The sequence below is a fragment of the Borostomias antarcticus genome (genome assembly GCF_949987555.1).
Source record: "Borostomias antarcticus genome assembly, chromosome: 22".
Taxonomy (NCBI): domain Eukaryota; kingdom Metazoa; phylum Chordata; class Actinopteri; order Stomiiformes; family Stomiidae; genus Borostomias; species Borostomias antarcticus.
Window position 1 is genome coordinate 7848701 of NC_140255.1, and position 14996 is coordinate 7863696.

The following is a 14996-nucleotide window of genomic DNA, read 5'->3' on the forward strand; positions in this document are numbered from 1 at the left end:
CTGTTCCTGTTCCTGTTCCTGTTCCTGTTCCTGTCCTGTTCCTGTTCCTGTTCCTGTTCCTGTTCCTCTCCTGTTCCTGTTCCTGTTCCTGTCCCTGTCCCTGTCCTGTTCCTGTCCTGTCCTGTCCCTGTCCTGTTCCCGTTCCTGTCCTGTCCTGTTCCTGTTCCTGTTCCTGTTCCTGTTCCTGTTCCTGTCCTGTTCCTGTCCCTGTCCTGTTCCCGTTCCTGTCCTGTTCCTGTTCCTGTTCCCGTTCCTGTCCTGTTCCTGTTCCTGTTCCTGTTCCTGTCCTGTCCTGTCCTGTTCCTGTCCTGTTCCTGTTCCTGTTCCTGTCCTGTTCCCGTTCCTGTCCTGTTCCTGTTCCTGTTCCTGTTCCTGTTCCTGTTCCTGTTCCTGTCCTGTCCTGTCCTGTTCCTGTCCTGTTCCTGTTCCTGTTCCTGTCCTGTTCCTGTTCCCGTTCCTGTCCTGTTCCTGTTCCTGTTCCTGTCCTGTTCCTGTTCCTGTTCCTGTTCCTGTTCCTGTTCCTGTTCCTGTTCCTGTTCCTGTTCCTGTCCTGTTCCCGTTCCTGTTCCTGTTCCTGTTCCTGTTCCTGTCCTCTTCCTGTTCCTGTTCCTGTCCTGTTCCTGTCCTGTTCCTCTCCTGTTCCTGTTCCTGTCCTGTTCCTGTCCTGTTCCTGTTCCTGTCCTGTTCCTGTCCTGTTCCCGTTCCTGTCCTGTTCCTGTTCCTGTTCCTGTTCCTGTCCTGTTCCTGTCCTGTTCCTGTTCCTGTTCCTGTTCCTGTCCTGTTCCTGTTCCTGTTCCTGTTCCTGTTCCTGTTCCTGTTCCTGTTCCTGTCCTGTTCCTGTTCCTGTCCTGTTCCTGTCCTGTTCCTGTCCTGTTCCTGGACATACCTTGAGCAACACACAGCTTCTTATAAAGAGATGAGAAATACAAGAGCTGACCTGCTGACCTGCTCCTCCACAAGCCTTTTACATGACAGAGAAGAGAGGGAGAGAGAGAGAGAGAGAGAGAGAGAGAGAGGGAGAGAGAGAAAGGGAGAGAGAGGGAGAGAGAGAAAGGGAGAGAGAGGGAGAGAAGGAGAGAGAGAGGGAGAGAGAGAGGGAGAGAGGGAGAGAGGGAGAGAGGGAGAGAGAGAGGGAGAGAGAGGGGAGAGAGAGGGAGAGAAGGAGAGAGAGGGAGAGAGGGAGAGAGGGAGAGAGAGAGAGAGAGGAAGAGAGAGAGGGAGAGAGAGGAAGAGAGAGAGGAAGAGAGAGAGAGAGGAAGAGTGTAGTCCAAACTTAGCCTCTGGTGTGCTCATCGGTATAAACAATACTAAATCTCTCTAACCTTGGCTCACCCCGCCACCACCACAAGGAAAACATATATGAATGTGTTCGTTGAGCAACGGCACGGACTCACACACACGCACGGACGCACACACACACACACACGACCACACACACACACACAAACACATGCACACACTCACTCACTCTGTCTCTCACACACACACACAAACACATAGATACACATACACACGCCTACACTTGCACACATACTCAAACAGGCACACAGGCACACACACATCTGAATGACTTTATTTGCGTTAAGATAAATCAACAAAATCTTGAACACAAACAATAATAGATGTGGAAGCATTGGCTGACATACATGACATCACTCAGCAGACAGTCTATGGATACAGGAAGCAACGTCTCTTCCATACATGACGCCTTCCAATTATCACAGACAATGAACAGAATTTAGCCAGTGCCTCAGCTTTCGGCTTGGGCATTCCTGCCATCTGTAGGCCCCTCACGACTAGTCTGTGGACATTTCCTAAGCTAACACCAGCTGTTTACATGTATACCCAAGCTGCGTGATCGCATCTTTGAGAGTTTGAGCAGTTGATATTTTAACACACTAACAGGTCAACAATCCTATCATGCCTTGCAATGAACAGCCCTTTGTACACATAGTAGCCATTCAGAATGTGTGACAATGTTTCAGTGACTGAATTATGCTCGTGGTGCAGGCAACGAGGGGAAAAGGTGCTCGGGTCCCACAGAGAGAGATTTGAGCCTGGTTGGGAGGACTTGTAATCTGGCTTTAACTGTAAAAGTGACTATGCTACATTTTTAAATAGTGAATGAGAAACACACACACACGCACAGTTTATGGCTCAAAAAGTACTCTCGATCCAAACACTGATACCACGTCGGTCTAATATGTTATGATAATTGGGTCTGATAGACGTACCATTCACACACAAACACACGCAGAACTCAAACATGCCCTTTTCCCTATTGAATGATTTGACTTGGCTTCAGACTGCCGCTCTCTGTCCTGAGTAAACAGGAGAGCTGTGCCCCCTGGTTTAATCAGGAAAACCTCCCATTTTATCTTCGCAATCAGTCCTGGCGCTGACGATCGCCTCTGGGCCAAAAAACAACCGGAGAAGAAAAAAAAACGGTTCTGTTTCTCTCTCCTTAGTTAAAGCTTAATTAACTCGAAAATGAGCCGGGCCTATTGCGAAATTTCGAAAGCAAACAGCATTAACGCTACTTCTGTAGTAACAGGATAGCTGTAATTGTCCCACAAATCCAGAAACAAGACAAGAGGCTCTGAACGAAGCCCCAGGAGCTCTGATAGGAGCCAGGGAACGGCATGCCTACATACAGAACTGTAGGGAGGGTCTTAGTAGCCATGTTGTTGTTGTTGTTGTAGTTGTTGTACCTTTCCCTCTAGCTGTGAACCTGTATATTCTTTCCCTCTAGCTGTGAACCTGTTTATTCTTGCTGGTTGTTTTTGCCGCCGCTAACGTCTGAGGACTCTACCACCTGTTGAGTAGGGGTGGGGGTGGGGTGGGGTCTAAATCATGAGAGGGTGTTTGAGTGTGTTTGGAGGGGGGGGGGGGTCACAGTCTCTGATCTTCAGACACACATGTGCTTTTGTTGCCCGGCCAACAGTCCAGGGTGTCAGAGTGCCTCGGCTCGTTTGAACAAACCTGGAGCCCTAGCGCCGTGATAAATCCTAACCACCTGACCCACACACTCTGGGAGGGGCTGCGATTGGCCGGATGTGGACTTGTCTGAAGCTGATTGGCCGGATGTGGACTTGGCTGAAGCTGATTGGCCGGATGTGGACTTGTCTGAAGCTGATTGGCCGGATGTGGACAGGCCTGAAGGTGATTGGCCGGATGTGGACAGGCCTGAAGCTGATTGGCTGGATGTACTGAGGGGCATGAATGCAACTCCCTTTCGTCTCTCTCTCTCTCGCATCCCTCTCCCTCTCTTTCTTTCTCTCCCTCTCCCTCTCTCCCCCTCAATGTCTCTCTTTGTGTCTCTCCAAAAACCTGCAGGAACAGAGACCAGAGGGGAAGCCCCTCCTGTCTGAGATATCACAGTCAGGATTCCTCTCCCAAGATTCTGCATCTCCTCTTAATGGAATCCTGAAAATAACATCATTCCACAGCGCAGTTTTTTGAGCATCAAGGTAGTTCTGCTCTGGTTGAATATACTCTCTCTCTCTCTCTCTCTCTCTCTCTCTCTCTCTCCCTCCCTCCCTCCCTCCAGGTTTGTTCCTGTGCCCAGGTGCTACGGAGACTGGAGCCCATTTGGGAATTTCTGGCATTCCTGGGATTCGCGCCCCCTTCGACGCACTAATGAAGTCCAGCTGATGGGGGCGCTAAAAACTCTGCTTCACCGTCTGGAGCCTCGGGTGGAAGCAGAACACAAAACGCTGAGGATTTTGTAATGACTCCTTAAACTCTTGAATAATATCAACTAAAGTGAAGCTACGAAGAAGTATATACCAACTAGATACTGTATGGTATCCGCTCTGAGGAACTGGACAGATCCAGTCTGACTGACCAGTCAGGCTGACTTCCAGCTAGTCCTAGTACAAGGTTGAGCCTTGCTTCGTACCAAATCCCACAGCCCCAGTCAGGGGTGACCAGCAGGGCGGGGACACTGCTCTGAACAGCTGCTGTCATTGGATCTCTCTGGTGCCAGTCTGGGGCAGGGCTAGGGGTCTGCGTGCTACATGCCCAGACAAGTCCAACAGTTCAATTTCCCAACTAATCCATAGTTGAACTGATTGATCTAAGAACAAAGGAGCTAGCGTCTGCCCGTCAAGCGCTCAGGAGCTATAGTTACAGTAGGTAAACACCCATTTAGCCACTACGCGGCTGTAGCATTGTTAGCGAGGCAAGACGTTCGACGATGGCCGTACCGGCTACAGGTACTGATAAGAGTACTGGTGGTCGTACTGGTTTGTGGGTTTTGGTTGTTGAAGATGTTAAGATGGCTGTTGTTGTCTTTTTTTGGGGGGTGGGGGGTAAACAGGAGAACCGTATCAGATCCCCCTCCCCCCCCGTCTCCCCCAGCCCTTCTCCTCTCTCCCCCGCTCTCCTCACACCATCTGTCTGAAGTTTTATGTGCGAGGGCTTGGGCCCGTTAAGAAGCTGTAAAAATGTCCTCGGAGGGTGATGACTTTCCAAGCCTGTGCGACTGAAGCCGTGACAGCCTCCGCCTTGGGATTTGTAGTCTTTTGGACGGCCATTTGTACGCGCTAAACTGATTACCAGCGCTCTGTGTCTGCTTGAGTTAGCGTGTGTGACATGGCGTGGGTGTGTGTGTGGGTGTGTGCGTGGGTGTGTGTTTGTGTGACAGTGTTTGCGTGTGTTGCTTCGGATGCTTGAGATTGCAAAGATCACGAGAAGTAAAGAATGACGACCCTTCAACTTGAAGAAAATGTTCTCTTGGCCTGGTCAACACTTTTGATCTGTGAACCCAATACATATCCGAAAGCCTGGAGAGCGTAATCATCTGACGTGTTCCTCGGGTAACGATGAACATGTCACTCAGACCAGATGTGGCGTGCGTTGGCGTAGCGTGCCCTGTGGCCTGCATTTGAATTCTTTTCATCGCCTTTCATCGTGGTCAACAGATGCCAAGACCAGGAATACTTGGAGCCACATGAAACCCAGTGAGCTGAGGACCTTGTGTCCGGGCCGGCCTCGTTACAGCCCGGCCCGGTGACTGACGGCCGCCATGTTTCTTCTGTTTTCCCTCTGTTTATGCTCCGAGCGGCGTGATGCTGTGGTGGAGAGAGGCACCAGGCACTGCCCAGGCGAGCGGGAGCCGGGAGCCCCACAGAGAGCTCTCGGAGCTGGGGAAGAGGCCAAGGGGACTGGGGGGTATAGGTGGGTGGAAGAGGGGAGTATTACCCAGTGCGTGTGTGTGTGTGTGTGTGTGTGTGTGTGTGTGTGTGTGTGTGTGTGTGTGTGTGTGTAGGTAGCCAGGTGTAACTGCCAGCCGATGGGATAAGATGCTAAATCACCTGAATCATCAAGGTGCCTTGCCTGTCTATTAAACTGGCAATCCTTTAAGTGTATGTGTGTGTGTGTGTGTGTGTGTGTGCGCGTGTGCTTGCATGTGCGTGTGTGCATGTGTACAGTATGTGTGTGTGTGTGCGTATGTGTGTGTGTGTGTGTGTGTCTGCGTATGCGTATGCGTATGCGTATGTGTGTGTGTGTGTGTGTGTGCGTGTGTGGGTGTGTGCACGCGCACCCATGCCCATGTGTAGTGCAGGTCCACACTCCATACTCTGCGTGCTTGACATGGACACCCCTCCGTCGAGGAGCCGTGATTGGAAGCAGACGTTCCTCCCCGAACCCCCTAGACCCCCCCAGCCTCCTCCCTGGTTCTGGAAACACCTGTATTTTATTGCCGTTTCTCCCTCTCAGAAGTGACACTGGCCCCCTTCAGCCAGCCTGACCCCCGACCCCTGCCCGGCCCTGTCACAAGCAGACAGGATATACTACGTCTCTCTCTGCATGGCAGACAGGATGTACGTCTCTCTCTCTAGACACAGTCTCAGCGCCAGACTCATGAGAGTTCTTTTGCTGATATACTACGTAGGCTAAGCTAACTACGTTACTGCAATGCTGTAGATCTCTTTATGGGTCTGGGACAAAAATCTGGTGTTCAAATACTGGCCATTCATTGGTAGCGCCGGAATACTGGCGAGACCAATCAGTAACGACTTTCACAATAAGGCGTTCCAACCCATAGATATGCCCCGTCCCTCTAGCCTGGGCTAGCATCTCTCATTTGATGCTACGACCTGTCACTCTTTCAATTTTGAACCGTCGACACGCCCTCAAAACACCAGCTTGGGCACCAAAGTGGCACAGACTCTATTATGTAGTTTGCGGAGCGCAGAGATACAACGTAATGTTTGAGTCTGCAGAGAAACTACTCTAGACAGGATACACTACGTCTCTCTCTAGACAGGATACACTACGTCTCTCTCTAGACAGGATATACTACGTCTCTCTCTAGACAGAATATACTATGTCTCTCTAGACAGGATACACTACGTCTCTCTCTAGACAGGATATACTACGTCTCTCTCTAGACAGGATATACTACGTCTCTCTAGACAGGATATACTACGTCTCTCTCTAGACAGGATACACTACGTCTCTCTCTAGACAGGATATACTACGTCTCTCTAGACAGGATGTACTACGTCTCTCTCTAGACAGGATATACTATGTCTCTCTCTAGACAGGATATACTACATCTCTCTAGACAGGATGTACTACGTCTCTCTCTAGACAGGATATACTATGTCTCTCTCTAGACAGGATACACTACGTCTCTCTCTAGACAGGATATACTACGTCTCTCTCTAGACAGGATATACTACGTCTCTCTCTAGACAGGATACACTACGTCTCTCTAGACAGGATATACTACGTCTTTCTAGACAGGAAATACTACGTCTCTCTCTAGACAGGATACACTATGTCTCTCTCTAGAGAGGATACACTACGTCTCTCTCTAGACAGGATATATCTCTAGACAGGATACACTACGTCTCTCTAGACAGGATATACTATGTCTCTCTAGACAGGATACACTATGTCTCTCTCTAGACAGGATATACTACGTCTCTCTAGACAGGATATACTACGTCTCTCTCTAGACAGGATACACTATGTCTCTCTCTAGACAGGATATACTACGTCTCTCTCTAGATAGGATATTCTACGTCTCTCTAGACAGGATATACTACGTCTCTCTCTAGACAGGATATACTACGTCTCTCTCTAGACAGGATATACTACAATTCTCTAGACAGGATACACTACGTCTCTCTGTAGACATGATGTACTACGTCTCTCTAGACAGGATGTACTACGTCTCTCTAGACAGGATATACTATGTCTCTCTAGACAGGATATACTACGTCTCTCTAGACAGGATATACTATGTCTCTCTCTAGACAGGATATACGTCTCTCTCTAGACAGGATATACTACGTCTCTTTCTAGACAGGATATACTACGTCTCTCTAGACAGGATACACTACGTATCTCTAGACAGGATATACTACGTCTCTCTCTAGACAGGATATACTACGACACTACAGGATATACTATACTAAGAGGAAGAGGAGGAGGAGGAGGAGGAAGAGGAGGAGCAGGAGGGAAAGAGGAAGAGGAAGAGGAGGAGGAGGAGGAAGAGGAAGGGGAAGGGGAAGAGCAGGAAGAGGAGGAGGAGGAAGAGGAGGAGGAGGAGGAGGAGGGGAAGGGGAGGAGGAGGAAGAGGAAGGGGAAGAGCAGGAAGAGGATGAGGAGGGGAAGGGGAGGAGGAGGAAGAGAAACTACTCTAGACAGGATACACTACGTCTCTCTAGACAGGATATACTACGTCTCTCTCTAGACAGAATATACTATGTCTCTCTAGACAGGATACACTACGTCTCTCTCTAGACAGGATACACTACGTCTCTCTAGACAGGACATACTATGTCTCTCTAAACAGGATACACTATGTCTCTCTCTAGACAGGATATACTACGTCTCTCTAGACAGGATATACTACGTCTCTCTCTAGACAGGATACACTATGTCTCTCTCTAGACAGGATATACTACGTCTCTTTCTAGACAGGATATACTACGTCTCTCTAGACAGGATATACTACGTCTCTCTAGATAGGATATACTACATCTCTCTCTAGACAGGATATACTATGTCTCTCTAGACAGGATATACTACGTCTCTCTCTAGACAGGATATACTACGACACTACAGGATATACTATACTAAGAGGAAGAGGAGGAGGAGGAGGAGGAAGAGGAAGAGGAGGAGCAGGAGGAGGAAGAGGAGGAAGAGGAGGAGGAAGGGGAAGAGCAGGAAGAGGAGGAGGAGGAAGAGGAGGAGGAGGAGGGGAAGGGGAGGAGGAGGAAGAGGAAGAGGAGGGGAAGGGGAGGAGGGGGAAGAGGAAGAGGAGGGGAAGGAGGAGGAAGAGGAAGAGGAAGGGGAAGAGCAGGAAGAGGAAGAGGAGGGGAAGGGGAGGAGGAGGAAGAGAAACTACTCTAGACAGGATACACTACGTCTCTCTCTAGACAGGATACACTACGTCTCTCTCTAGACAGGATATACTACGTCTCTCTCTAGACAGAATATACTATGTCTCTCTAGACAGGATACACTATGTCTCTCTCTAGACAGGATATACTACGTCTCTCTCTAGACAGGATACACTACGTCTCTCTCTAGACAGGATACACTACGTCTCTCTCTAGACAGGATATACTACGTCTCTCTCTAGACAGGATACACTACGTCTCTCTCTAGACAGGATATACTACGTCTCTCTCTAGACAGAATATACTATGTCTCTCTAGACAGGATACACTACGTCTCTCTCTAGACAGAATATACTACGTCTCTCTAGACGGGATATACTACGTCTCTCTAGACAGGAAATACTACGTCTCTCTCTAGACAGAATATACTACGCCTCTCTAGACAGGATACACTACATCTCTCTCTAGAGAGGATACACTACGTCTCTCTCTAGACAGGATATACTACGTCTCTCTAGACAGGATATACTAAGTCTCTCTCTAGACAGGATATACTACGTCTCTCTCTAGACAGGATATACTACGTCTCTCTAGACAGGATATACTACATCTCTCTAGACAGGATATACTAGATCTCTCTCTAGACAGGATATACTACGTCTCTCTAGACAGGATACACTACGTCTCTCTAGACAGGATATACTACGTCTTTCTAGACAGGAAATACTACGTCTCTCTCTAGACAGGATATACTATGTCTGTCTAGACAGGATACACTACGTCTCTCTCTAGAGAGGATACACTACGTCTCTCTCTAGACAGGATATCTCTCTAGACAGGATACACTACATCTCTCTAGACAGGATATACTATGTCTCTCTAGACAGGATACACTATGTCTCTCTCTAGACAGGATATACTACGTCTCTCTAGACAGGATATACTACGTCTCTCTCTAGACAGGATACACTATGTCTCTCTCTAGACAGGATATACTACGTCTCTCTCTAGATAGGATATTCTACGTCTCTCTAGACAGGATATACTATGTCTCTCTAGACAGGATATACTACGTCTCTCTAGACAGGATATACTACATCTCTCTAGACAGGATGTACTACGTCTTTCTGTAGACAGGATGTACTACGTCTCTCTAGACAGGATACACTACGTCTCTCTCTAGACAGGATGTACTACGTCTCTCTAGACAGGATATACTATGTCTCTCTAGACAGGATATACTACGTCTCTCTAGACAATATATACTATGTCTCTCTCTAGACAGGATATACGTCTCTCTCTAGACAGGATATACTACGTCTCTTTCTAGACAGGATATACTACGTCTCTCTAGACAGGATATACTACGTCTCTCTCTAGACAGGATATACTACGACACTACAGGATATACTATACTAAGAGGAAGAGGAGGAGGAGGAGGAAGAGGAGGAGCAGGAGGAGGAAGAGGAGGAAGAGGAGGAGGAAGAGGAAGGGGAAGGGGAAGAGCAGGAAGAGGAAGAGGAGGAGGAAGAGGAGGAGGAGGGGAAGGGGAGGAGGAGGAGGAAGAGGAGGGGAAGGGGAGGAGGAGGAAGAGGAAGAGGAGGAGGAGGAAGAGGAAGGGGAGGAGGAAGAGGAGGAGGAAGAGGAAGGGGAGGAGGAGGTGAGAGAGATCAGAGAGGAGGATGTGCAGAAGGACCATGCGGAGCGAGAGAGAGGGTGAGTGAGCGTCAGAGAGAGAGGAAGAGACAGGTCTTTAAAAGCAAATACGTTACCCTGACGAGAGGAGATAGGAGGAGGAGAGGAGCGAGGGAGGGAGGGAGGGAGGGAGGGAGGGAGGGAGGGAGGGAGAACAAGGGGAGGCGGTCTACAGAAAGGTGGAGAAAGAGAGAGAGGGAGAGATTGAGTGAGGGAGAAGGAAAGAGAAAGAGACAGGTCCTAAAAGGCCTCTGGATCACTCTGATCCATCACGCTGCCAGCCGCCCATGTTGACGGGGGTTTTCATTTCCGTCACATCTGGCCCCTCTGAGGAGAGGGGGGGGGGGATAAAATACTTTTTACCGCTGCGGTGCAGTCAGCACGCCTGATTGGTGGGCTTTGATAGGGCCAGATCCCACGCAGCCCGGAGGCGCCTGTGTGTGCAGCACCCCCCCACCTGCCCCCCCCCCCCCCCCCCTCCATCCCCCACCCCCAGCTGGGAGTCGAGAGGCGGAATATTCTAGTCTCGCGCGGCTGGGAGTGTTCGCCAGCACGGCTGGTGGTATCAGGCAGCGGCAGATTTACTGTACATACTGTACCTGTGTCCTCACAGGCACAAACCTGAACAGCTTTTAACTCCTGCTGAAGCGTGAGGACGGGCAGTCGTCCGCTATACCGACAGGCAGCCTATAGGTTTCCCTGGAACTTGCTGAGTTGCTCAGTGAAATAAGCAGCAGTCCTACTAGCCAGCGGCTCATATCGGCCACACGGAGGCGTGATTTCATAATTGGGCTGTAATCTGGAGCAGGGGTGGCGGTGGCGTGCTCAAAGGCTCTCGGGAGTCTGCCGCAGTGTTGGGTTTCCGCCCCCATGGCTTCTCACTCTGGCAGCGAGCCGGTCACTGGACCGGGCCCAAGAGGAGAGACTCTCACCGCGTTGCCTCTCTTCGGAACGCGCGCCACTGTGCGTCGGCGCCTCTGTTTGGAGATCTCAGCCGGCGACCCCTGACGTCCCGTTGGAATCCGCTGCATTAAAGACGTGTCTCCCCCCGTAGGCTGATTTGCATATTACTCAGAGCGCCATGGGAACGGAGCTGCTCTGCGGCGAGCGGAACGCCATGAGACGAGGTGGAAAAATATTCACCGTGAATTTGAAACATTCCTCGAATCCAAGCTCACTCACTTTTTCCGTGAGAAAACGTTCAATCAACTGTTGATCTAGTGTGGCTTGTGGCTCTGTGGTAATAATTGTGTGTTGTGTGTGTGTGTGTGTGTGTGTGTGTGTGTGTGTGTGTGTGTGTGTGTGTGTGTGTGTGTGTGTGTGTCTGTGTGTGTCTATGTGTGTGTGTGTGTCTGTGTGTGTGTCTATGTGTGTGTGTGTCTGTGTGTGTGTGTGTCTGTGTGTGTGTCTGTGTGTGTCTGTGTCAAGGTTATTATAGTTAACAAAAACTAACAAAAAAAATAAAATTAGGTGTTAACTTACTTGTATTTAACTGAAATACAAATAAAAACTAGGCTTTACAAAAAAAGATAACTAATGTAACTAAAACTTTATTATGTACATAGGCATTTAATTTAATTTCATTCATACTAGTATGTTGTGTGGATATGAAATCTATCCTCCATTTTTTCTTTAGCTGTGCCCCTGCGCAGAAGTAACCTAACGTGCGCCAGATGGTTTGTTTTGCACGAGTGAAACAACGTGAGCTTGTGAGATCAGGATAGTCTCACGAGGCTAGCGCAGAAGGAAAAAGACAAAAACTAAAGGTATTTTCACACTAAACGCAAATATTCTTGCAAAAAAAACTAGATTAAATCAACCCCCATATTTCTCAATTAGTCTGTTCACACCAAACGCGAAATTTTTGATTTTTCTGCAGATTTCTCTGGCCTGACAGGCACGTCACAATCAAATGACGGCAAGCCGAACATGCTGACAGCACAGCCTGTTGTCCGATAGGCCTTACCCTACACGCAACTATTATGTTGATCAATAAGCTCTGTCATAACCCTACCCTCGGCTCATATAAGTAGGCCTAGGCAAGTAAATGGGGTTAGAATAGCTATGATTAGGTCCCTAATGTAGCCTAATAAACCTGGACGGTCTAGATCTAACGTGCCTACTTGTAGACCACTCTGTAATAGGCTGGAGGCCAACTTGCCCTAGGCTACAGTTAGCGTAGCTATAGCAGCAGACAGCATTGATTGGAGCAGTGGCGATTGCTCCTATAAGCCAGGGTAAGTCTGGCTTACCCATACAAATCCAAATAAAACTTGATTTTTGCGCCTTCTTTCAGTGAAAGAAGGCACGAAAATCGACTTTCAAACTGTTTTTGACTTAAATGCATCTTGTATTCTGCCATATCGCTTCACTTTCATCCGTGTTTACTGTTTTGGTAGTGCTCTGTTGCCCCCTACAGGCCTCGTGAAAATAGAGTCCACGTGACAGCTGTCTTACTAGCTCGTCATTCACAAAGCCAGGTAAAATGATTCTGGGTTACCAAAATCAAGACCAAGTGAAAAATTAAGCAATCAAATTAGCCCACACATACAAAACCGCGGAAATGTCGTCATCAGTCGAAATGTAACCTCAAATTATTGGCCTTTGTTGATGTGTTAAAATACATCAGTAGCCTTGGCTACTGTAGTTTTCCTGTATATTTTTACATATAAAAATGCCACTGCTCAGCACCCTTCTGGTGCCGTGAAACCTTCCATCACGGCATGCTTTGAAAGCGCACCCCCAGGGGCGGGGTGGCCATCGGGAGCACCGGGAGGTTTCCCGGTGGTCTGGCGCGCTTACTGGCCTGGTACGCGGTAAATGGCCCACCACGAAATTACCACGAAGGTTTCTGATAACGTTAGCCTATAGCGAAATCAGACTGTTACAACAACGTCGACAGCTAACATTAGGCCATTAACGTTAGCTATGGTTAACATTAGCTTAGTGGGTTAGTACATTTATCGCTACTCACCGTCACCTGTCCCAAGTTGTTCAACCCTGCCCCAGACATTGTCCTTCATTTCTGACTTCTGTCCTTGTCACATGCGTTGCATGTAACCAGTCAATAGGCCTATGCAACATTGAAGCGCTGAATAGAATTTGATTTGTGACACTTTGAAGTAAAAGTAGCCTAGGTGCACAAGTGGTCGGCGGAGCATCTGCCTCGTGATTACTGAATGAAAATGATTGACATTAATTTATTTTATTTTCCCGCAAATTCTGTTTGGAATGCATGGAACGCTATTTTTCGTACTGCACTTGGTGTGAAAGGTTTGGCCGCGGAAATTAATTAGGCGAAATTCTTGATTTATTTTCGCGTTTCGTATTCGCTTTTTGGTGTGAAAACAACTTTATACTGAAACTAATAAATACTAAACTAAAACTAAGCATTTTCACAAAATAAAAACTAAACTAAACTAGCAAGCCTGCTTTAAAAACTAATTAAAACTAAACTGAAATTGAAAACAAAACGTTAAAACGACGTAAAAATTTAAACTAATGAAAAAAACATGCGCGTGTCTGTGTGTTTTTGTGTGTGTGTCTGTGTGTCTGTGTATGTGTGTGTGTCTGTCTGTCTGTGTGTGTGTGTGTGTGTGTGTGTGTGTGTACCTTTTCAGGGTCAGTGGGTGTGTGTGTGCATCAGTGGGTGATAGGCCTGGCCATGTCTCTGTAGAAGCCCTCCTTGTGTGTGTGTGTGTGTGTGTGTGTGTGTGTGTGTGTGTGTGTGTGTGTGTGTCTGTGTCTGTGTGTGCGTGTCTGTCTGTGTGTGTGTGTGTGTGTGTGTGTGTGTGTGTGAGTGTGTGTGTGTGTGTGTGTGTGTGTGTGTGTGTACCTTTGCAGGCTCGTCGGTGGGTGATGGGCCTGGCCATGTCCCTGTAGAAGCCCTCCTTGTGTGTGTGTGTGTGTGTGTGTGTGTGTGTGTGTGTGTGTGTACCTTTGCAGGCTCGTCGGTGGGTGATGGGCCTGGCCATGTCCCTGTAGAAGCCCTCCTTGTGTGTGTATGTGTGTGTGTGTGTGTGTGTGTGTACCTTTGCAGGCTCGTCGGTGGGTGATGGGTCTGGCCATGTCCCTGTAGAAGCCCTCCTTGTGTGTGTGTGTGTGTGTGTGTGTACCTTTGCAGGCTCGTCGGTGGGTGATGGGTCTGGCCATGTCCCTGTAGAAGCCCTCCTTGCAGTAGTGACAGTGGCGTCCCGCCGTGTTGTGGCGGCAGTTCATGCACACCCCTCCGCTCTTCCTCCCCGACAGCTTGTACAGCTCCATGTTGAAACGACAGCGCCGGGCGTGCAGGTTACAGTTACACGCTATGAGAGAGAGAGAGAGAGGGAGAGAGAGAGAGAGAGTCAAGTTAACACAAGTAAAAGGGTTGAAATGATCTCATTAATAAATTGCAACCCCATATATTTAATGTTCTCAAATTAATCAATACATTTACCAGTTTATCTCATATTAATGTAATGCAACTTTTTGTGCATCTTTATTAAGCTAAATGAACTCTAAATCATGTATTATTTCATGTTGGAATGTTCAGGGTCTGAGGTCCTCTGCTTTTGGCCTGAAGAGCAAGACCTCAGACTTCACCAGAGACTCAGGAGATGCAGATGTAATTATTTTGCAGGAGACCTGGAGTAGAGGAGACATGTTCACTGGTTGTCCCTCAGGCTATAGGGAGATCGTGCTCCTGTCCACCAAAATGGAGTAACCCAGGGCAGGGATTCAGGAGGAATGCTGATTTGGTACAAAGTAAACCTGGTACACTCAATAGCTCAATAAAAACTCAACAGCTCAATAAAAACCTGGTACACTCAATAAAAAAAAAAGTGAAATTATTTATTTATCCCCCCATCAGAATCCCCTTATTATCATGAAAATAGTTTCTCCATTCTCCAAGATGAGATCCATCACTTCCAGGCCCAGGGAAGTGTACTGATCTGTGGG

General features: G+C 48.2%; 1 protein-coding gene across 1 annotated transcript in view; it reads right to left on the bottom strand.

Annotated features, from left to right (window-relative positions):
• The window catches only part of ntn2 (netrin 2), a gene marked incomplete at both ends in the record, with an annotated part of 62755 nt that overhangs the window by 17293 nt on the left and 30466 nt on the right, over positions 1–14996 (bottom strand). The window contains 1 exon segment of the mRNA XM_084456618.1: positions 14174–14362. Coding sequence (XP_084312744.1) covers positions 14174–14362 — 189 coding nt within the window.